This window comes from Opisthorchis viverrini, assembly GCF_000715545.1.
Source record: "Opisthorchis viverrini unplaced genomic scaffold opera_v5_163, whole genome shotgun sequence".
Taxonomy (NCBI): Eukaryota; Metazoa; Platyhelminthes; class Trematoda; order Opisthorchiida; family Opisthorchiidae; genus Opisthorchis; species Opisthorchis viverrini.
The window spans coordinates 229,151-253,433 of NW_008751821.1; the positions used below are offsets into that span (position 1 = coordinate 229,151).

Here is a 24,283-nt window from a genome sequence, read left to right on the forward strand (position 1 = left end):
ACGATAAGTGAAAAAAGACGGCTGGTTAATTCACTCGCAAAAAGCGTCCACTGGAAAGATGGGTCGAACACTTCGAAGAACAGTTTAGCTGGCCTCCTGCAACCCATCCTGTGGAAAAAATGCATAAGTGCAAATGGAATGTACACATTAATAGCCCCTCACAGTAAAAAACAAAATACGGAATATCGGTACTGAGATGTATAAAGGCACCTGTACCAGAAGTTCTGTATCTAGCCGTCTTCAACTAAGGCGGATCCCTGGTGACCCATCTAACGAAGCTTATCGGTGCTATTTGGAGCAATGAAAGTGTACCTGCAGAATGTGGCATGTCGACAGCTATTCCCATCTTCAATCACGGTACGTGGGTGCTGCGTGAGGAGCAATGGCATCAGCTTGTTAGCTGTAGCATCGAAGAACCTCTGTGGTCATATCCTTTGAAGTTTAATTGAGCAGAGAGTTAGGCAGATCCGAGAAAACCAAGCTGGGTCCCCTTCTGTAAGAGGCTGTATCGATCACATCTTCACCCTCCGACAGATTCGGGAACAACCACACTGTTTATGGCAAACAACAATGGTTGTGTTCCTTGACTTGAGAGCTTCCCTTGACTCTGTGTACCGTTAGGCACTATGGGAGTGTATGTAAAGCAAAGGTGTCCTTCATAAATTCCTGATCCTTCTTAAGACGCTTTACCATAACCCCGACGGCCGTATGAAGGACCACGGGAAGCACTCGCTTGAGTTCAATACATCAGACAAGGATGTCCTCCTTCACCTTTCATCTTGAACTTCGTCATTGATACGATCATGGAAGACTCACTACCAGCCTCTTAAGTCTGTGGAGTTGAAGTTCATCCGGGGTGCCCACTCACAGATATCGAGTATGTAAAACACATAGCTCTTCTTGGGTCCAATGCTGTGATAATGAAAACAATATTAAATAATCTAGACAATTCTACCCCACGGTTTGGCATGAACTTCGCAGGTGCAAATTGCTACTGAATGACTGGGTAGAGCTGAATGAGCCTATTGATGTAGTACACAAGTTTATTTACCCGGGCAGTTGTACCAATGCTGGTGATCCCGCGAAAGGACATGTTTACATCCAGATTGGAAAGGCCAGAGCAGCTTCTGTGAACCTGCGTCATCTATGGCATAGTTGTGATATCAGCTTGTCCAACAAGGATCGAGTTTAAAATGTTGCGGTTGGATCCATATAGCTAATTGCAACATAAGCCTTACCGCTGTGTGCCAGGGACGTCAGGAGACTTTCAACGTTCGATCATCGATGTCTTCGGAGGATTCCTGGAGTTTGGTGGGAACAGTAGCTGAGCAATGCTGAGATACGTCAAATGGTTTTCGGAAGAAATATTTCACCCATGACGTGTGAACTGATCACACTGCATTGGTTGCGCTGACTTGGCTACGTGCTCCGTATACCAGTCGACCAACTTCCTCTAAGTGTACTTTTCGCACAACCATGCAAAGGGTGGAAACAAGCGGAGAGAGGTCAAACAATGACTTGGCAGCGAATTATAAAGAATATTACCAGGAGACTTAGCTGCTCTAGTAATTGCGGTCTCCATGGGTGTGCACTCCGAGACGGGCCACATAAATGGATAGAGACATTGTCAGATATGACCCAGTCGCGCCGTCGATGGCGTTGGTGCATTCAAGTTGTTACCCCCAATGACTAGCTTCCCTCCCACTCCCTCCACACAGAAGTTCACTGATAGCCCTGTATTTACACACCAATCTATCACCCTCCATCTCTAGTGCGCAGCTGCCTACTCCGTGGCCCTAATTCATCGGGGAACGAAACCGTGGTAGCTACAACTACTGTACAACAAGTGCGCGATTCTTACAGCTGATAATGAAGAACAGTGTGGGGAAGGGCTCCGTCATGAAAATTCACCACAATATCTCGAAAATTATGCCAACTGAAACCGAGCGGGAATTTGCGCACCTAAAGTGGATTTTGCGAATATCCGTTCATACTCAGTAATCTTGAATTCTTGGCAACAACCTCAATTTCTCTAGATTTGTGGCTTTTTATACATCACTTGTGGCTATACTGGTGAGATCACTTTTGATTGCACATCATCAGATCTCCTCAATTGGGAACATTGTTTGTGTTGTATAATCTTCTTTTTTTAGTTCCTTTACGACGTTTAGGGGTTTAATGTTCCTTGATTGGAATCAACCCTATTTGTATTCACTTATTTTTTGTCTACCCATAAGTGATTGTTGATGTGTTCCAAGCTTCTGATTGCTTCTGTAATTTACTCAAATTAATCTGCCATGAACGGTGGAAGTTCTCCCAGCTTTTTTGTTTCTCGTAGTTGTTTTGCAGCAAACCTTCAACTTCGAAGTTAGTATCCACTTGAACTGTTGTGATCTTATCAATATCAATCATGGGTTTATGTGGCGCTTACATGATGATGGCACTGTTACAGTTTATCTAATAAAGCTTCCTAGATACTTGTGAAAAATGAAGTCGAAACCCATTCCATGAACATATGATGGGGTCAATTATGGATCTTCTAAGCTTTTGTAAATACCTTAGCACTTGATAATACAGAACATGATAAAGCAGAAGACTGTCAAATCATGAGATGCCGATAGAACGGATTTACACTCAGCAGGATTGTTTAGTGCCAGAGAAAAAAATTGAATTTCCCCCTGATCTCCAAACCTATGTTGATTTTACATAGGTTAAGAGATAGCTCAAAATCTCTGAATTGGGAGTAATGCAACAAGCCCTAACGACCAGGGGGGTTAATTTTTTTCAGTAGGAGGTCTTATTATGCGTTCTCACAGTTTCGCCTTTTGATTTCTCCCCCCTGAAATGTGTATAGAGCAACCCTATTAATAGCTCTTGGTCGCCAGCTGCAATAGATTGACTACCCCTGCATATCATCAGCTCGAATTTAGTAAAGCCAGCATACATGTGACCTAGTTTGCGCAACTTTTGTCGCTGGGGCTACGGCAGTAATATTGTCAAAGCTAGTCTGACCAGAGATGTCAGATATTGCGGAAGTTCTTGCAAGGCATCCATGGAATCAATTAGACGGACAGTGGTTAACTTGCCTTTGCCTCAAAATTTACCCTCGTCAAGAGGCATCAAACTTTTTTCCCAAACTGTACAAACTATGGTACATGTTAGTTTTTCTTTTTTCCTGTTCAGGTCACATGATGGATATCGTGAGGAAAGTGATGGGCTCTTGGTACCGGATGGACCTAATTCCCGTTACGCAAGTCAGAAGGAAGTTTACGATGATCTTGGAAGAGGCATTCTAGACAACGCTTTTAGTGGATATGCTTGCTCCCTGTTTGCCTACGGTCAGACTGGCTCGGGCAAGTCCTATTCCATAATGGGCTATGGACCTAATCGGTTGGTTAGCATCACAGCCTCACTTACAACATAATTTTACAGTGGCATTGTTCCCATTGTTTGTGAGGAGTTATTCAACCGAGTGCAACAAAATACGGACCAGAAACTGGTTTGTTTGCTACACTGCCTATTGACCCCTTATCATATGCCTAGACATTCCAAGTCAGCTTTTCAATGCTAGAAATCTACAATGAACAGATACGAGATCTACTCAACACATCCAGTTCTCAGAAATCTCTTCAACTGAGGCAATCGCCTTCAATGGGCTTCTATGTGCAAGGGTTGACACAAATTCCGGTCGGTTCCTACAAAGAAGTAGAACAACGTATGAAACAAGGTAACTATTTTAGATTCATGCGCTTATCTGCATGCCAATTTGGCTTTAATGAGGGACTCACGTATAATTCAGCTGAATTCCTCGTTTATGATTTGCATCTAAACAAGGTAACTTCATGTTTTGACTTTAACCATATTGTACCTGAGATATGAATTCGGAACAATGAGCCTAGAGGAACTCTCATTGGTAGGCTCTATCTACACACTGGTTTGCTTTTTCCACTTTGGTGACAAGTCATAGGCGCAGACACTTTTGTGGTAACTTTTCTGAAGTACATACAACGAGTGCAGACACTGTATCCTTGTGTGGACCCAGGAGAATACGATCTTTGAGAAAAGAAAAACCAACCAAATGATGGCCCATGGTTGTCAACTGAGGTGAGAACAGCTGAATATTTGGATTACGGAAGAGGTGGACAGGTGACATGCACAATCAGTGAGTCACCTAAGGAAGATGCTTTCAAGATAACTCGTTCGCTTGCGCTGACATTATGGTGGCTTTTCCCGAATCGCTTTTGCTTGGGCTCAGAGGATGATAAAATGATGGATTTGCAAGCTTCAAGTGCCTTTAATTGTTACCGTAAATAAAACCACCTATCGTAGCTGTGGTGACTACGATGCAATTCCACCTTGCACAAGAAGTGATAGAGCTGATTTATCTGTGCCTGGCTAGTCGATGGGGCATTTGGTTTGACAACCACTGTTTCGAAAACTTGAGCAATACAACTGTACATTTTGATGCACCGACTAACAACTTATCTGCAAACAAATGTGAGGCATAATACCTTTTTTGTGAACCCAGGTACCGCCAAAAGAACAATTGCAGCCACAAACATGAACGAGACAAGTAGTCGGGCACATACCTTGGTGACACTGACATTCGATCAACTGTATGGTGAAGTGCATTCGAACGGATCAAGGAAGCGCTCAGTCATTAACCTGGTTGATCTTGCAGGTGAGCTTTTCAATCATCTATGCGTATGTTCTCAAATTCTGACAGTGACAGTGGAGAAAAACGTCACAGCTCTGCCATGCTGGCTGCGTTTAAATGAAGCATTTTTCGAGGAGTGGACAGAAATCGTATTTTCGGGAACCAAGGTTAATATAGGCGGTGGTCTAACAAGACTTACTGTTGCCGGCAAGCCTCTATGCTCCCTAAGTCACGTACAGTTTAAGTTTACACGGCGATTCATCTTTCAGCAGATGGTTGTGTAGAGGTACAGATGTGCACGCACACTTTCTGATAGTACGGTGAACGCTTGCACCTACGTGATTCCCCTCACAATATTGGTATTCTGAACTAAGCGTACATTAGTACGACGTCAGTGCTAACAACAAAGCGCTCCTAGTGGATTGGATTACGATATTGTTGAAGGTGATGCTAGAGCCTCTGATAATGACGATGAATGCGACGATGATGAGCTTTGAATTCAGTAATCGGGACATTGATGGCAGTAATTTTATTCACTGAGAATTTGAAGTTTACTGTGCAAAAAACATACTTTGATGCTTTTGAATTTGACAGCTCATCATCACCTCTATTCTAGTGATAAATATCCGTCTTATTAGTTAATCAATGCATTTGAGAAAACACCCGTGCTTTGAAGGAGTCCTCTCGTGTGAGAACCTCACGATTCTAGCATTCTTGAAAAACCCGACAAAAATGTGTAAAGTTTGAAGGGGCTATACTTTTAAAAGAGGTATTATGATGGAAGAATTCCTAAGATTTAGTAAGCATCGCTGCAGTATAGGGACGATTCATGGAGGTCCGCCCGAGCTGCTTTAAGTTGCCTGCTTCTTTGGTCACTCTCCTGAATATTCGAATAGCCAAATGGTCAGCAAATGTAAGTATTCCAAACGTACTATTGACTAGGTTCCGAGAAGGCTGGACAAACTGGAGCTACGGGTGATCGGTTGAAAGAGGGTGCCAACATCAACCGCTCTCTTTCGGCCCTTGGGAATGTCATTTCCGTAAGGATGTTGTCCACATCACTCATTGTTGTTGTTTTCTATTGTGAGCAATATTTTTGTGCACAGTTTCATTTGTTTCGCGCCGTTTGTATAAGCGTTTGTCGGTGGATCCCATAGAAAATGGAGAAAGTGCATTTGAATAGAGGGCTTTCATATTTTTCGAAATAGAGAAAATATTTTCCCAATTTTGTTAGACCTCATCTATGTTACCAACTGGTTACTTTATGTGTGATTTTATCCAACCTATCAAAAAGACATGAGCTGGTAGTTTCTGGACAGGAAAATTCGTTTTCTTTGGTAATTTGTGCACCTAATATGACAGTACAGAACACTGGAAAAATTACTTTTTACCTAACCAGTTATATTTTACGGGTCAACGTTTTCTTGCAGTAAGTCCTGTGTCAATTATTAGCTTTTTCAAGTGTTCTGAACATTCTGGATTTAGCTGTTGCACAGTCCTAGACCTATTAAAAATACAACTCAAAAAACCTTACAGTTTCGTGTTGTACCAGTAAAATCTCCGTTGTGGTAAGCTTCAGCCACTATTCAGAGTGGCATTTAAGGATTTTACCACATTGGCTAGTAATTTTTCCCCATTTTAGGCACTCGCCGATGGAAAAAAAGTTGTGCCTTATCGTGATTCAGTGCTGACGAAGCTTTTGCAGAATGCCCTTGGAGGAAACAGGTAAATATAGACCTACTTGATCTGTAAAATTAGCCACCAGCTTCATGTTGGTCAGAAATGATCTATTCACCTAGGTTGTAAGGCCACTTTGAGGTTTCGTCGTGTGCAGCAAGTCGATAGATCAATAGAATGTAGACTGCTGAAAGGACGTTGTCAAAACCTTGCCCTGCTAACATTTGAAGTTGTGTCTGACGTAGTGAGCTTCTAGTGAGTGCTATCCCATATTAAACGCTAATTCTTTTTCGCCTTTTTCTTCTCAAACGCAGCAAAACAATAATGATTGCGGCCATCTCACCAGCTGATATAAACTATCAAGAGTCTCTATCAACCTTGCGCTATGCTGATCGAGCGAAGCGAATAAAAAATAAGGCCATTGTCAATGAAGACCCAATGGAAAAACTCATTCGTGAACTGAAGGTTGGTGTCTTTCTGCTTATTTCTTTTTTAGCTTTTGTTGAGTGTTGGTGTTATGAGTGAAGTGCTTTTGTGAATATGTAGTGGTTCGTATTGTGTTAAGTGCGTGGACACGCTTGGTGGCTAGCTGGTGCATTTTTGACCAGTAGTGCAACAAATTCGTGGGCATTGGGGATCATTCGACTCAAAAATCCTCTGTAGTTTCATTGCCAATACACTAGGATTGCTCTTGCTTGGTCCATCAAAGGTTGTATTACTCTTTACAAGCTTTCTAGTCGGACCAGAGGTCCTTTTTCGGTGCATATTTTGATGTTTCCTCCTCAGCACGGACCAAAGTGTCATCTTCTTCACTGGTTCGGGCTGCAGCTAAGCAGCCATAATTTCCTAACGGGCTCTGGTGTCAAGTTTGATTGATTCATATGATTTTCTTATGATTGCACAACGTTAACACCGCGTATGAGGTGAAGAAAACTGTCACGAGCAACCCTGCTGGCTGTACTTGGAAATCCCATCTTTTTGAGCCCATTCACACGCGCGCGAGGTCTTAAAATCCTCTACCTTTTTTGGCTCAAGCATCCGCTTCTTTAAATTCATATGCTACTTTGTTACAAATGCTTGAGAAGAGGAGCATTTGAATCTTCTCTCCAAGATAAGCTATCTTTGTTACGGATGGCCTATTATACCCTAACTACAGCGTGATGTTCATTAGATGTTCATTAGTTTTTCTTCACGGGAGGTCAGTTTTCCGAATGGAGCACTTTTACTTGGTTGGCTCACTACGTCTTTCCGGGGGATAAATTCATTTTAAAATGAGACAACTAATAAATGGATTTCAAACAAGAGGTTTGTTCAGCGATGTAAAACACATCACTACGTCAAAAGGTTTTAAAATCTGAAACAATTTTAAGCTTCACCGGGCTACACAGTTTTTTGGGCACTGCAAAATAATCAGCTGGTGGCGTTTTTGTCCGATTCCGGACCAGCACGCATTGACCATTTTATTCTTACAGAATAGCCACACTGAGATATTGTGTTACTACCTCACCCTAGAGAATCTTTTTCTTACTGTATCCGTTGTGATCAAAACACCATTGTCTAGTTACTTCAGACTTTTGTAAACTTTTATCACCTCAAACTGTCTTGATAGAGGTTTTGATAAATTTTACTCAATTCGATGCACCACCCTTCTTCATTGCTTCCACTGTGTACCTAAAAACAGGAAGAAAACGAACGTCTTAAGTTGTCACTACAGTCTTCGGAGCTCCCACCTAATGTGGACGGAAGGAACATTTCCCCACAAGGTAAGCAGCTGACTTTTGTTGACATATTTGACGGAAGAAATGGAGAAACTTCGAGTGGAAATGCGTGAGGAACTAATGGCTCAAATGAAAGCCAATATGGCCGAAATCGAGTCCCAGAATCAACAGGCATTCACTACGAAGGTAAGGCAGCAATGGAACCATCATTGTCACCATAATTAACTAGTGTGTGAAACCACCTCAACCTCGATGACCTAGAACCCTGTAGTTCACTATACTCAATCGTTCCATTTTCCCCGTTGATATTTCTGAAACCGGTTTTCGGTTCTGTCAATGGGAAAAACCGTGCTATTTCGCTCCTTGTATATCGTTGTCTGACTTTCCTAAGACTGCTTCAATTTCTCTGATTTCCGTCAGCCCAAACTGCCTCAGTCAGTATGACTATGACCAGGTTGAACGGCTGGTTAGTTTCAAATGAATACAAATGCCATTCATTTAGGTCAGTTCTTCATCGACTCCTGCTTAGACAAGTGATGCTCAAATCGTACACCACAAAATACTAGTCGGCTTTGATTATGTGTTACATTGTTTGCTGAAGGTTGCCGGTCATTTCTGGTGACTATTGGAATCCAAGTTCCATTCATGTTGATCCCACTCAAACTACCTCGGAGTTCGTTTGAGCCTGTATAAGAAAAAAATGTGAAATATACAGTGATGATTTGTGATTACATTTTCCTTTTACTGATAGTTTTGACAGTCTGATTCAACTGCATCCCCGTTCCAACTCACCAGAGAATATCGCTTCTTCACAATGTTATTCCGGATAGCGCAGACCTACGTCGTTTCGTACTTATCAACAGGTGTAGCTTAATCTAGTAGGCCACCTCTTTTGTGACGCCCCATCTTGTTCGATTCAGACTTGTTAGTTGGAATCTTACCTAGTTAGACATCCACATAGGCCTGTATACCTCTTGCTTCTCATATATTGTGTAGCCCAATACAATTGTCTTCCTGGACAATAGCAGTCTGAAAGCTTTAACCGTGTCCTACAATCGGATTAGGTTGTGTTATGGTGTACCAAACGAATGACATATCACTAAGCTGCCATGGAGACCGCGCTGCGAAGCACCACATGCGCAATGAATGTTCGTACCGGACGGCATAAAAATAAAGATTCCTGTGTCTTCACTTTTGTTTAACTAACTGCTCTGTTCTGTGGTTATGAGTGATCCGAGAACCTATCTGTTTTTGACAGGTGGATTTAAATATTTTTACGATAAACCGAACCACTGTAATGAGCGTTTGCGTAGGGTTTCAGGTCTTAATCCTGTGCACTTGGTTTCCTTTTGATTTAGCGGTTATGGCCTTTTATTAATTTAAAACATTGCTTCATTTGAGACGCGAAGATTAGATTACTTTTCATTTAGTTGATTTCTTCAGATGTATTTCAACAATGTGTTGAAGTTCAGGCGATTCTTCATGGCAGTCTCTTTGCAGGGATGATCATTCGCACAAGTAACTGCACATTAATACTTTCTCCTGCTTGTTTTGTGCGCCAACGGTCTCGTCACCGATTGGCGACAAAACGCGCGCAGGCTTGAAGAACAACTCAGCAGTCGCCAGGCCAGTAGTCAATAAACGTAGCACAATTATCAGTTACTCAACACATTGTTAGTGCTCTCTTATTTGTGCGCCAACCAGCTCGTGTAGCAGCCTCCATATCACGACGCACAGAGTAGATTGTGATATCCTAGTTTTTTCTGATAAATATGGGTAATACTCACGAAATTTTTTGGTGTGGCTGTCTTGTCATTTATGTGAAGCGAAGGGGTGCACTGCTCGACTGAGCAAGGATTTCATACAGTCCGGAATAGATGGGAATGACAAATCGTTCCAACTGAAGGGGGTTCGGTTCTATGGACTAATCAGGAAACAACCGATAGGACGTTGGTTTCCTGTTTAGCATTCAGCGTGCCACTGATGGCATTTTTCTGCTGTGCTTACGAAAAGGGCCCAAATATGTCGCGCTTGAATTAAGCGCGTTGAGTTTCGGTCTAGTGACCTGGACAGCAGATGTTTCCCACAGGAAAGGTGACAAAACAATTTGACATACCGCCGTGATCCACTAAAATAGGGCACTTCATATATGTTTGGTTGTTCAATATTTCAGTCGAATTCTTTGAGTTCACCACTTTTTTGGTTCAGTAAAATTGTTTTACAAGTTTATCAGTGAAGGAAACGCTCACAAGCTTTTAACTCTCCCTAAATAGCAGTAACTGATAGTGGTGCAAAGTGAGTGGCTAGTGCTAATTTGACTGTGTGGTGTCTGGCAAAAAGGCTTATTGCGTAACTTATTCTAGTTAGATTCGAATTAATATGTTTAAATCAAATATATTCAGCGTGAAGTAATGATCTTACCTTTGTGATGAAGGAAAAACGGTCAGAGTCAATTTTTTGAAGCGCATCAAGCATGGTCCATGTGGCTCATTTAAGCTTGGCGTTATGACACTCACTCATGGGGCACAATAAACATAGTGTGGTACAGAAAATTATCGGTTGATCGAAGATATGAACTACAAACTAAGTCGCCTGTTGATCGGGTTAGCTGAGGCAATGGGTTTTTTGGAGAGTTTTCTGGAAGTTTTCTGTCGAATATGATTACCTTCATCCATTTGAGAATGGTACTGCGTGTGCTAATGAGTTAGATGTAATCATTCGGGTCTTTCGGACCACTGCAGTTCAGACAATAAAAGGGCAGAAAATTTGAACAACTGAGGAATCCAAGTTGGTCAGAAACCCGATTCTGGTTCAAACCCACCAGTGTTTTGCCGTACCAAACTGAAGCTTCGGTACAAAATGAATGATGCTTGTCCAATTGGTCTAAGTACAGCTCCACTGAATTCGGCAACTATTGTTCAGGTATTTTCTTTATAAGCTGTCAATGAACTGGAAACGTGATGCGATCGGTGAGAATTAGGGACCTGAGGGAATTTGTCACCGCGGAAACATGAGCACCAAAAACGTTGCACAATTGGCCAAATATACTCATTTGCAGATCAGGTGTGTGCCATTTGAATCCCTTGTTCATGGTACTAGTCAGCTGTGTGCTGCGCAGTTGCTGCTGCTACTGAATGTTTCACCTTGCAAGACATCCGCGATATCGTAGTGCAATGTCATGAAAACTCTACGGCATCCCACTATCGGTTTTGTCTGACTTGAGAAAGATAATGCACTCCTTATGCAGCACATCCAGTAGAAGAATAACGTGAACGAGAGAGTCGAGTCTCTTAATTTGCAAATGAATGTATTTTATCAGTTGAGTGAAATTTGTCAAAATCCAGAACCAAGCGTTGATGGAAGCTTGGTGACTTAGCCCGTCTGATCAGCTGGTAGTGGTCTGTCAAATGGCGTTCACCAACCTTAAAATAGTGTGTTGTGTCAAATTTCATGAGTCTACTTGTCACCAATTTCTCAAAGCCACACTAAGGTTGTGAAGTGGACTTTACCATGAACAGAATTTCCCCGAATGTCCTTAGGCACGTTCATCTTCTAGATGGTGGGAATGGGGTTTTAGGCCACAAAAAACCCTTTTTTCACCCCATATACTGTGAATTTTCCCTCCGTCAGCCGGAACCGATGGTATTTCAAGCAATGTAGATAGCTTTGACCGCACCTTTCAGCGTTAGTGAACGACGTTTTCTCCCACTTTTGATCGTATGGTCACCTGGTTCTCTGCTCTATTGGTATATTAGTCGGCCTGTGAAATATTATCTCATTCGGATTTTTAAAGATCGAGAACACCGCAGTACTTTTTGGGTAAGCTTCATTCCGAATACAGAGTAATATGTCTATTGTATAACAGTGACGAAAGTAATCGGAAGTTATCTTGTGTCGGGCAGAACGCCCAGTACTTTTGTGGATTGACAGCCCATGATGAAACAAAGGTATGGGATTTCTAGTAAATTTGCGCCTGATCTCTTACTGGCAAAATTGAAAAGGGTGAACCGTGAATAGCTTCTTATCCTGAATGAACCTGGAAAGAACTGTCACTTGACAGCTGAAGAAGTGAAGCTGCAAACCAGCCAGAGTCACATTTTCATTCCTGAGGGTTTCTACTACACAATGAATCCGCTAGAAGTTCTTCAGACACTTCTATGGCACACATTCCGTTATCACGTGGCACTTAAGGTGAAATTTCTTCCTTCGATCTTATTCATAAGTGTTCTGGACACATTCACGTGTGGCCGCTTTTTGTTGGGTTTTGGAAGGAATTTTTCATGAAGCATGGCTGTACAAAATTGTCTTACTCGAATGTGGGAAACCTCATAGGCTTGAAACAATAACAAAAGAAAGAACCTGGCCGTTGTACTTCATGAATCTCCCAAGCCCTCAGGAACACCTTCCCGAATTCCTTTTGTCACCGATGCCATTCCTGTGAACAATACTTCTACAAATGTACGCTGAATTCAGGGATCAAATACGCAACGTTTGAATATGTTTTGTTACATGCTTCCCAGAGTTAAAGCTCATTACGCCAAAATAGTCACTCATTTACTTTAAGGGGCGAGTTTCCACTTGTTCCAGTGTCATGTAATCTGAGGCGTTAATGATTAATGTCTGAGTAGAACAAAATGACGTCCTGTCTATCGCACAATTTCCCAAGCGCTTTTGTATGCTGTGTGATAATCCATTACTATGCGCCGGAATATGCAAGTACCATTAGTAATCATTCCCCACTTCGGTTGCTAGTTGTTCGAATGCGTCACTGAAGTGGAGACTCACTGGCTTGGTTGAACCGTAAAAGGTTTCGAAGTGTACCCTATGTCAGCTGATTGGGTTTGTAGTGAGGCATACAAATTTATGGGCATATACACAGTGCATCGAACATCTTAATGTCAAGTGACATGGCCGCAAGTTTGTGTACGTATCAGTTCAGTTGAAATCCGGAGTCCTGATGTCGTCGAACCTCCGACTCGCTCCGGATTTTTCATTGCAATTTACCTCATAACAAATGAAGACACCAAACGAGTACTAAGCGGTAGCCTTTTCAACTGCAGAGCGATAGTAGATTTGAAGCGGGTTTCACATAGAAATCCATGATTTCAAAAAGTTTACCCGACTCGAAGCATTTTTTGGCTTCTACGTAGTACCTGTCATTGCGGTTCGAGATATGTCCCCCATGGCTATTTTAAATTTTATTATTGTGCTTTCGATCATGAATCCCAGATAACACCCAATGCCCTTATATTTTCTTCTACTAGGTATTCTGACGGGTAAAGGATTTTTAAAATTTGACTTCCAACAATTGAAACATTTTTGGCAAAAATTTGAGTTTGTCTGGTTATCCGAATGGTTACACATAATTTGATTTCCAACAATTGGAACATTTTTTGACCAAAATTTGAGTTTTCTGGCTATCCTAATGGTTACACATAAGCAAAAACCTTTTAAGGCAACAAACCTCACCAACTGCACTAAAGCGCTAGGCTCTGAAAACTGACAACACATCTTGATCAATGAAACATGACATGATATTAGACGTCCAGTTGGCCTTCCAGTTGATCAGCAAATTTCGACCCACTTCTGTATTGTAATTCTCTCATCCCCTTACAGCTGGAAGCTGCCAGGAAAGAAGCTGCTGAAATGGCTATCCGTTCTACGGCTCAAGAAGACAAATCTGGAGGCACAGTTAAAAACAAGCCTTATTTGGAAAATCTTAACGAGGATCCTCAGCTTTCTGGGATAATTAAACATCTACTGGTTCACAAAACGGTAAGTTAATTTACTTGCAAAAATAAGTATCTTTCAAATTTAGTCGTGCTGACTGGGCACTGGGAACTGAAAAAGTGTCATCTTACTTTCAGTCAGTCTTTCATGATTTTGAACACAAATTCACAGAACTGGTACGCTATGTCGACCAGTCAGTCATTTCTTTGAACTGTAAGTTTCTTCAGACTGATGCGTACTCACGTAAATCGGGTGCATGGGATCTCTCAATGATAAATATAGAGATAATTTGCTGACTGGTTGACCCAATTGCTAGACTGTCCGGTATACTCCAGTGTGCCTAGCTTATTTCAAGCGTGCCTAAGATGGCCGATTCGGTCTTCTGATAGATCAGAACCGTTGAAATTGCAATGATTCCCTATAGAATAAAGCGTCAAATATGTTCGTCCGTACCTCCGCTTTGGTTCTTGTGCAGGCAAATGGTAACGGATTGGCCGCTTCTTTAGTCTTTTTTTCTTTTAAATCGGTCTTTATTTGGCTATCTCTATGGTGGTGTCGTAGCACTGAGATAACATGAATGCTCATTTATGACTTGGACTCCCCGCATGCTTTCCTAGACTTAGCATGACCATAGTCTGACATGCCCTGATCTTGATGACGATTCTGTGACCAATATATGTTCTGGTATATCTTGACTTGTGTTATGATTCTAAACTTGTGACAAGGGTTTCGGAAGCCAGTCTGCAATTTAGGTCTATTTTCCAGGTTACTATTTTGCTTCACCTTCCAAAGTGGCATATAATTGGAATTATCTTCTGTTTCCGGTGAATCCCAACCATCTCCTTGTTGGCAGGAATAACTACCTCTATCAGTGCCCATTATATATACATTCGGCAAAACATGAGGCAAAAATTATGGTCCCAAAAAGCCCCATATTACTGAGCTGCCGTTGCCTTCTAATTAACCAGAAAACCATCATGGACTAACCCGGAGGCAAGGATGTTTGGGACCAGTAATTTTGGGTATTCTTCTCTTCGGTCCGCACAACTACTCTTTCATAACAGTGTGATCACACGTGGCGACAGATAACATCAGTCTGGTGTGTACTTTACTCGCATCAGGCACTAATTCTTTCATGCATCACTTCAGTTTTCAATGTGTTGTTCCTAGATTTCATGTCTTGACATGCATGCGAGCCAGTTCCACACTAGAGACCTTGGAACCTTAACTCCAAAATGGTGCTACGATTGCAGTGCTATAACTGATTTTGTAGTGACCGAGCTAAATAAATCCTGACGTCAACTAAACATGAATGTGTGCCTTGTGTGCGTCTCACTAATAATGCCAGCGAGAGGTCACTGTGAATTACGAGTGTTTAGTTATACCCACTTGTTTAGACAGATATGGGCTAGGAAGTGAACGAGCTGAAGGCTAAATAGCCAACCCTCCCGTTGTTGGTTCTCCGGTTTGCTTCCCTCAGACGAACACTAGGTAAAGGGTGGTCGGTTGGTTGTACACGCGGCTCGGTCCAAGGTGAATCTGTCATTACTGATTTTGCACACGTTTTCACCAGCGTAGTTTCATGTGTCAATGCCGCTATCAAAGTTCACAGAGACTCCAGTTTTCTTGAGAGGAGCTTTCCAGAGTCAGTCTGAGTATAATTCAGTTCACGATAACCGTTAAGATCAAGTCTAATTATTTCCTCTTCCAGACCGGATTTGGACGTAAGCCACCTGCCGAACAGGAAGTCAAGAAGCAAAAGGTGCACTGGATCACTATCCAAGGGCTGGGACTTGCAGACCAACATGCTTTTCTGATTCGACATGGGAAGTCTGGGGCGGAAATTGAAATTCGTGTTGCTCCAGGGGCAAGTAAGCTTACGAAAGTCAATGGTATTCCGCTCAAAGAGTCAACAATCCTAAAGAACAAGGACCGTGTACTTTTTGGTAAGCTAAATTACATGCTTCCCAATTGCTTCCAATTGTTTAAAATACACTGTAAAGGACCGACAACAGGAGCTTTTATTCACAAGTCTTATTCTCTAAACTGGATTTCTGTCAGAATACCCTGGCACAGGTTGTTTCGCTCTTGCCTACCACTGATGCCTGGTATCTGGACAGTAGCAAGGATACACCATCAACTCAACCTTACAAATCCACATTTTGCTCATCTCGGATGTCTAACTATTGCATTTAGAAATATGTACAATCAGCAATGGCTCACCCCATCCCATCCAATAAACAAAACTAATAATTGCCTGTTCTGCGACCTGTAGGATACCGATCGGTGTTGCTGTTATTTAGTTTGACTGCGGAAGTCACCCTGAGTAATTAATGACGATCAGCACTATTGTGAGTTCAAGATAAGGCGGAAAACACGTAGGTAAAGCCATGGGTGCACTATATACACGCGGCCAAACAGGTCAGCGAACAACTGAGTCTCATGGTCAGTCATCCCACAAGCAGTTCTCTGATGAACTGCAAGTTAGACACGCACGCGTGCAAACCAACGGACACTCATCCAGTCAGGCACGCCAGATTGGCGGTGGAATGTGGAACGGACACGCACACGCGCACGCGCAAACTGACACATCGAAGCGGCCACTACAAGCTTGATGACGGAACGCACTTATCACTGGGCTCCAATAGTGCACCGTTATTTTAAAGCAGTATTTGCGTGTGCTCACATGTGAGAGCTTTATGAACGCAGAGATTGAATTCCAGAGTAGGAATCCCTGGCGTGCTGAAGGAGATTGAATCCAGAGTAGGAATCCCTGGCGTGCTGAAGTGAAGTACCTACTTCGTAAGACTCATCTACAGTAAGCTACTGTCTACAAATTTCGCGATTGCTATCCTTTACTCCGGCAGTCATGGGTGTAGCTAAATGCACAAGAAGTATGAAAAAGGAATCATTCTTTACGGCGGATAAATGAAACTCATTCAGGCGTTGGGATCGAAGTGAGAAATTATTGACTGTCGTTTCACTGCGTCGGTCTAGCCCGCGGAGGGGATAACACAAGTATTATGGTTGCTTTTATCGAATTTTCCACCCCTTGTTCTCATCCCTTTGTTCGGTCAGGTTTTTATGTGACCATACACATAACTCAAGCTTTTTGCCTAATTTACTTAGCCTTCAAGCACTATTTTACACCTCTCCATTTTCCTTTGCCTTTTGAGATATTCTAGATCATGTGGCTATTAGTACATTGTTGCACACCAAACTCCGAACTTAATCACTTAATGAATTTCCTCTTTTTGATTAAATTCAGCTCGTTCTACCTCTGTGTGATCCGCAACAATGAACAGAAACTGACAAAATCCAATGCTGATTTCCGTTTTCACTCATCTTTACGATCAAGCATACAAATATACGGAGAACTTTGAGACCCCTCCTTATAGAAAGCCCATTGCAGCTTTGAATTTTCTTAAATTGGTTATGCATTTCTTCCTCTCCCTTGTAAACTTTCTCCGTAGATGAAGTACTTTTCACTCTTTTGAGACACAGGACAATTATTTTTTCAGAAAGACTCACTTCTTCTTCGGCCTATCCGGAAAGGCACTCCGGAAGTGAATGGGTTTAGTTTTTTTTTTGCGTCATCTGAGAAACTCGGTAGTAGCCAACGCAACCGATTTCTGGTGCTTCGTTTGGGTAGCCTAAACAGCACGACACACGGTGTGCAGCAAGTCGACAAAGCATATTATCAGATTTCCAGATTCATTTTCCCCTAAGCGAAAATTCAAAACGTGTTTTCGTACTCCCACGGAAAGTGTTGGATGACTGATTTATCTGAGATTTGGAGCCGTCACGTTAGGCCAAAACCGACCGTGAGTTATGGATTAACAAAGTATTCGGATTTTCTATTGAGTTTCAGCTCCCCCACACCCACTGCGGCCAATATTTGGATATAAGAAAATATTTTGCGGACCCATACAGAATTCACATCTAAAATTTCAGCAGATCAAGATAAAAACAAAAAATGGCCCTACGCACGACTGAAAGGGTGTATTTCCAGCAAACGGTCTACAGATCTATACCGATTCAAACAAAATGACATTATCATATACTCTCCCTAAAGAAATAGTATGTAACCGGCTTCATTAAAGTGTTTGGTAAAGAAAGTTCCAAAATTAAAGCAAGCGAAATCAAATGATACATCCAGTTGTAAACCTACCGGGCCAATCGTACGTTTTCGTGGATATTGCTGCTTTCATTTCCTTTGCTTTTGGTTTTTAGGATCCTACCAGCTGTACGTCTTTCATAACCCGTTGGACAGTTCGAACGGACAACACAATGCTGATCTATCAGATGAAGTTATAGACTGGGAATTCGCACAGAGAGAGTTGGCCAGAGCGTCTGGTATCGACGGCTTTGACGGAAAGCCGAAAAGTAAAGGTGAGATGGGAATTGTGGATATGAATATATTGGCTGTACTATACGCTGCTGGATACCATTAAAGTGCACTGCTCCTCAGGTGCGATGGACAGGTGGATTAACGAAATGACTGATATCCATTCGCCATTCCTATCTAAACATGCCTTTCCGAGAGCAGAAAGTGCACACTTCTACAATAGTTATAGATCGTGTTGAGGAAGGGTGTTTCTCTGATCTATTTTGATCAGCTGTCATCGCTTATTAGATATACCCAAAAGATGATATCATAGTAAACCTTTTTACCTGTTCGTTATTTAGTCTCCCACTATGGTGTCCTGCCTGCGTTTGTTTCAAGATTTCCAGGAGAAACCCGTTTTGCTGTGTTTGAGTTGCTCCATCAATCACTGGATTCACCGGATGATGAAACACCATCAAAGGTGTTCTCGAACTTCTTAAAGTTGAAGTTTCATCTCAGATGGGATTCCAGTAGCAAAAAGGGCTTCGCCACTTCACTTAACTTCCCCCCATATTTATAAATTATTGACATCTCTGACTACAAAATGAAGTGAAACCCTCTGAAATGTTTTGCAGACCGCGTCGGCCAATCTAGGCTACGTTATTTGATCGGTCCTATCAGATTGCTGCGAGAGCAACCATGGAATGCGCTACGAGGTTTTCTTTCTAGCACCACGAAGATCAGTTTATACTGAAACCGCAGTATCCTTGATTGTTTTCAGGATTTAAATGGTGGACGGAAGCGCTTTATCATCATACACTTTTCCTTCAGTTCAATTGTCCACAGCTTCGGACACCAGCTTCCACACCTCGCGGATTGGTCATTTTCAACCGGTCTGATCAATTTTCATTGCAAAATTCACTGCCGTATACACAGATATCCACATTCCGGCTTTCATTACATATACCTACTCATAAGGCTGATTGTTTCACTTTGTACTACTTTTCACCGGAAAAAGGTAGAACTCGTCACTGACATTTTTTCAGACTACAGCTGCATTCTTTCTCTTTCACGAAATTCCCGGTTATTATTTTCCCAGCTTATCTCCAATGAGGCAAAACCACGCCTCATGTTGAAATTCTCCAATTTTTTGGTGTCAGTACGTCCACCATGGTATGCATCCATTGTTAGTCTCAAGGAATTAGTTAAATTCTTGATGAAAAACACATGCGCACCGAAATGGCGTGAGATCCTACCCACCTGAGTCCAAAATGTCATTGTCTAAGCGACGGTGTCTAAGTGTTCATTGGAAAATTCATTAACTTGTGCTCTATACTGATATTTTGTCTGTCACTTTCCCAATCCATATAATGGCATACAATACCAGTCACTTTTTCCCACAAACATTGACAGGAGTGAGTCCACTGAAACCAGATGTCTCACAGTTAGCAAACAGCAACTGTTTAGAAGTATCCCATTTACAGCCAATCTACACGGTAATATCGTATCGTAATTGCCGTTTGCGATCTCCACAAGTTTCACAACGCCCTATGTATCCAATTGACTCGCTAACACCCCGATTTGTTGCCGTGGATTTCTCTGTTTGATGGAATATCATCGTTTGCCATGAGATTCTGTTGACATTCTGTTCCGCTACCGTGTGAGTTTTAAGCTTGCATTATGTGGGATCATTTGAACAAGGAGGCTTATTCTTCGTTTTTAGGAGTATTCAAGCTTACCTTCAGGCACTCAGACGTGATCCACTTGGCGTTGTTTCAAATGATACTGTTTTGGGGTCATGTTCTTGTGTCATGTTCTAAGGGGATAAAGGGATAATGCGAAAAAGTTGGATGGTTTTATCTGAGTGAGCACTTACTCTTGCTGGTCACGTACAGTGTTATATCTATATGACTGTGTCACCTGGGTTAAATTTTACAATGCACTTGCTAATGTGGCATTATGCGGTAAAAGACGTTTGCAGTTTGAACCTCGGAGTTGAACCCTCGAGGCACCGTTTATCGACCGTCGGCTACGAGTGTATTTTCAAATATTCTCCAGGAATTTATTGTAGGAGTTTATTGTAGGGTACACTAGATCCATTCATTCAAAACTGCCGTTGTTGAAAATCCCGAAGCTGTACGATGCCTGAAGTGCGCCTGCTGGGAGCTGTGTATTTATAAGACAATTTTGCATGTTTGTGTACACAGAAATGAAAGCTTCTTTTCGACAGAAGAAGCGCAATGTTTACCACAGAGGGATGGTTAATACACAGTTCAGGTTTACTGAACTGAATCAGTCATTAGCTAAAAACAGTAAGATAATTGTACTGATAAGTAGGATATAAGCTCGCCTTTTTGGCTGATTGTTGTTACTGTAAACCTCAAGTTTTGTCAGATTTTGAGTGGTGTAGAAAATACAGTGTCGCGTAAACTGACGTGTATCCATTTGACTCGCTAACACCCCTGAACTGGGGATTCTGGGTATATTCCGTTAACGGTGCTTAGTTGACACAAGAAACATCAAAAGACCTACCTAATAATCGAACTATCCGTTCTTTATTCTAAAGTAATTGAGGTTCTCTGAATAGGTTTGTGACCTCTGTCATGGTAAGCATAGAAGCCGATGGTAACATCGTGGCAACGAACATAGACTGTCACCTGGTGTCATTTGTCTCACGGTCTTACTTATTTCATAAAGCAAGGCAAATAAATGAATCTGAGCTGCTGCTTCTCCCAATTTTTCCATAAGCACTTTTCACATCACCCCATACAATGTCTGTGAATTACATTCTGCATAACAGTTAAGTACTAGTAACAACTGCCTGTGTAATGTTGCCTGTAACATGGATGAACTGTGCACCAACATGCTTCACAATTTGGCAGGATGGGAAATCTACCATCTTATTTTCTCTTCAATAGACCAGACATATCGGCTTTATTTTCTAACGCTATTTGCATTTGCCTTCAACGTGCATCACAGAGAACTTCTGTTACCTTACAAAGTTCAAGACGTCATATTCGACTGAAGAAAAATCCTTGAAGCCCACCTTAGAGATGTATAACAATTTACTTGAGTCAGTTCAAGTCAATAAAGGACCCATGCACGAAATTCCACATTTGACTTATAAAGATGGTTTGAAATATTTGTTAGTAGGAAAATGCGTTCTTTAATATTTCCCCCAAATCACGCTTGGTATGCGTGTTTCCGCAGCACTATCATGGTTAAATTATTGTCACACTCAGCTCACAGGGAGCTGGTTGAATTAAAAACACAATAGGACTAAAGTGGTTCCTATCCTTATTTGTACAAACCCTTAAAATAGGGTACGTAGCGAAAAAGCTCGCTTTCATTTACCAAAGAATTTCGGCCACGCAGGTGGATGACCATTAAGAGGTAGACTGCTACAGCATGCACTAGATTCTTATTTCAAGGATCAAGTTCTTTAATTTGTTACCTCATAGCCAAATTTTTAGTCAAATAAATTCGATCGTTTACCTCTACGGTGGATTTTTGAGTTAGACGGATTGTTTTTCCATAAAACAAACCAATTCTAAAAGACTACGATATCTACGTGGTACACTAGTCACAAGGTTACCGAGAATTGTTCGACTGAAACATAGAGTGTCTTGGTGCAGCACATTCAGTTGCTTAGATACGTCATAAACGAGAGATTCAGCTGGATTCCAGTTGGTTCCCTCGCAAAACCAAATTTGTCTGCAAATGAGTGTATATCACTGTGGGATATCCTTGGTGGTCGTTACATCACTTCGTCTGGATAAATTTGGAAGCCTTGTGTGACCGTTTTATGTAATAATACTTCTCACTACCTTCCCAACAGATGATATGATCATTCAGAAACAGTTGTTGGAGTTGATTCCAATGGTTGGAGAAGTGAACGAGATTGCTGAAGAACTGGACAAGGCGCGCAGTTTTGATCTGCTCCTAATTCCGCCAACGGCACAGGGACTACCCTATGGTGAAGCAGGTACAACCAAGTACGTGTGGTATTCTAGCAAGCGCGGTGTACATCACTGTGGGCACAGTATGATTATCTTCTCAAATGAATACAACAGCTATTTAATGTGTTTATCCTACAATTTGATATGAAAAACGAACTTCAACTTACCGTGTTTTTGGACCACAATCCAAACTCATTTAATTGTTATTGATAAGAACTGCGGGAACACAGTTGGTGCAACAATAGCAGTTCTTCTAATTCCCTCAGAGCCTAACACAATAATTCCGAAGAGAATAAGTAAATAAACGGCAATAATTCTATGATATTCTGTGATTTACAAAAACTGTGCGTAATGAAACAACTGGGTAGTCCCAACAAACTCAACACCCGTATAGCAACCACGAGGACAGCGGATACAGAATTTCACATGCATAACAACTTTGATTCATCCTTTTTGACGCAAAGCCGTGCACATTGCCACCTATTTTTGAACAGGTTGTTAGATGTGTCCGCTTCATATTCTATTCTATTCTTACAGGCATCTCCAAACCACTCGAAGCATTTTTCATGTAAGTAGACGGACATCTGTGACCAGGCGACAGTGCAACTGCTACTGTGCATGTAATACACTCTTATCCCAGAGATGGATCTTGTCTGCGCACAGTGGCCCATCTTTAGGTCTTAAAACTGCCTTTGAGGAAAAAACACTCAACTTTAGCAGAACTATGAAAAATCTGGGGTAAATTATGAAGTGACAGAGAGCTTGACTCCATGGTCGTCATTCGTCACCATCCCTAGAGTTTCACCCGTTTGATCTCCCAGATGATATCCGATGAATCGGAGCTTACGGTTAACAAAAATTCCTTCAGTAGAGCAATCGAAGTTATGCCGCTTCTTTGTCTCCGTAATGAAGGTTGATTCGGTTAGAAAGTCCCGGATTTCGCATCTGGCGCGTCTTCCATCCGACGGATATATACCCACCTGTAGCAGGACTGACGAGAATGTATTGATAGGCTACACTGGATAATTGTGAACTGACGTGGCGAAGCAAATGACGTTATAAATCTCTGTATGTACTTGGTATGCCTCAATTTTTGTTTTCGTCACAAAACTTCCTTTGGGCTGATTGCTAATGGCTCGATAATAGGGGTTCGCTTGCATCAAGGTGCACCAGATAAGCATTTAGATGAAGTCCACCTAGTAACAGACTAATGTGTGTATGGCAACAATAATAAATATGTTTCGTAAAAAAACGTGTCACAGAGTTTGGGTGGATACTCTGAAGCAGTTGTTGAATCTATGACTATGTTTGGATTCGGGACTGTATACATACAGGTTTCGTAAAAAACGTGTCACAGAGTTTGGGTGGATACTCTGAAGCAGTTGTTGAATCTATGACTATGTTTGGATTCGGGACTGTATACATACAGGATCATGGTGGGAAGAAACTTTTCAGGCAAGGCGAGTCGAGTGCACCCTACGGAATCCTCCCTCATCCTATAATTCGAAAGCCCGGGTATCTCCTATGATACCAGAGTGATTATGAAGGCTGCCGTGTCAGCTATTTTACGACCAGCTGAGTAAACTGCGATGCTTAAGTGGTTTTCTAAACCTTATACTTGCTTCAGGCAAATGAGTTGCAAATAATAAAGCGTGCTTATCTAGTAATGATATCAGTAGCGTACAAAATAATTATCACAGTCTTTCCTGTTTAAAGTCCAGCTCTCTACAGAGAGAATCAAGGTGGATCAGGTCAAAGTAGAAATTTCAGCGGCAAATTACCGGTGACTATGCTTTATTCACAAAGAAAGTGAGAGAAGTCCAAAATTTGTAACAGATGATCCTGTGATCAACTGTGGAATTGAGACGGATTTATATCCTCTTATTTCAAGATCCTTAACCCTTAGTCCGATGGTGCCAATTTGCGGCGAAAACCCTCTAGAGAGCTGTTTATTATGGTTATCCGCTCACTAGTTAAGAATGTAGCGGACTAGGACATTATCAGCGTGTTCGGATAAATTAACATGCAAAGTAACCAATACAAAATCACAAAGTCACAATAGGAAAAGAATGAGTAGTCAAATGGGGACTCACGAATGTGTAGATCCAATAGTCCACTACACCGATCCAAATGCAGTAACTGGCTGTGAAAGGAAATATTCACTTGTCGAAATTTCCCACAGATGGTTCCGCGTGAGTGATATATTCCACGGTAG

At 41.8% G+C, this 24,283-nt stretch overlaps 1 protein-coding gene across 1 annotated transcript in view; it reads left to right on the forward strand.

The window, feature by feature from the left end:
- Positions 1-3,183: 3,183 nt before the first annotated feature.
- Positions 3,184-24,283, forward strand: part of T265_14246 (hypothetical protein) — a gene marked incomplete at both ends in the record, with an annotated part of 47,420 nt that continues 26,320 nt past the window's right edge. The window contains 11 exons of the mRNA XM_009172763.1: positions 3,184-3,390; positions 3,433-3,499; positions 3,544-3,834; positions 6,300-6,382; positions 6,649-6,799; positions 8,016-8,097; positions 8,135-8,238; positions 13,669-13,827; positions 15,494-15,728; positions 18,016-18,174; positions 21,948-22,104. Of these exons, the coding sequence (XP_009171027.1) occupies positions 3,185-3,390; positions 3,433-3,499; positions 3,544-3,834; positions 6,300-6,382; positions 6,649-6,799; positions 8,016-8,097; positions 8,135-8,238; positions 13,669-13,827; positions 15,494-15,728; positions 18,016-18,174; positions 21,948-22,104 (1,694 nt within the window). The remainder of the gene's footprint in view (positions 3,391-3,432; positions 3,500-3,543; positions 3,835-6,299; positions 6,383-6,648; positions 6,800-8,015; positions 8,098-8,134; positions 8,239-13,668; positions 13,828-15,493; positions 15,729-18,015; positions 18,175-21,947; positions 22,105-24,283) is intronic.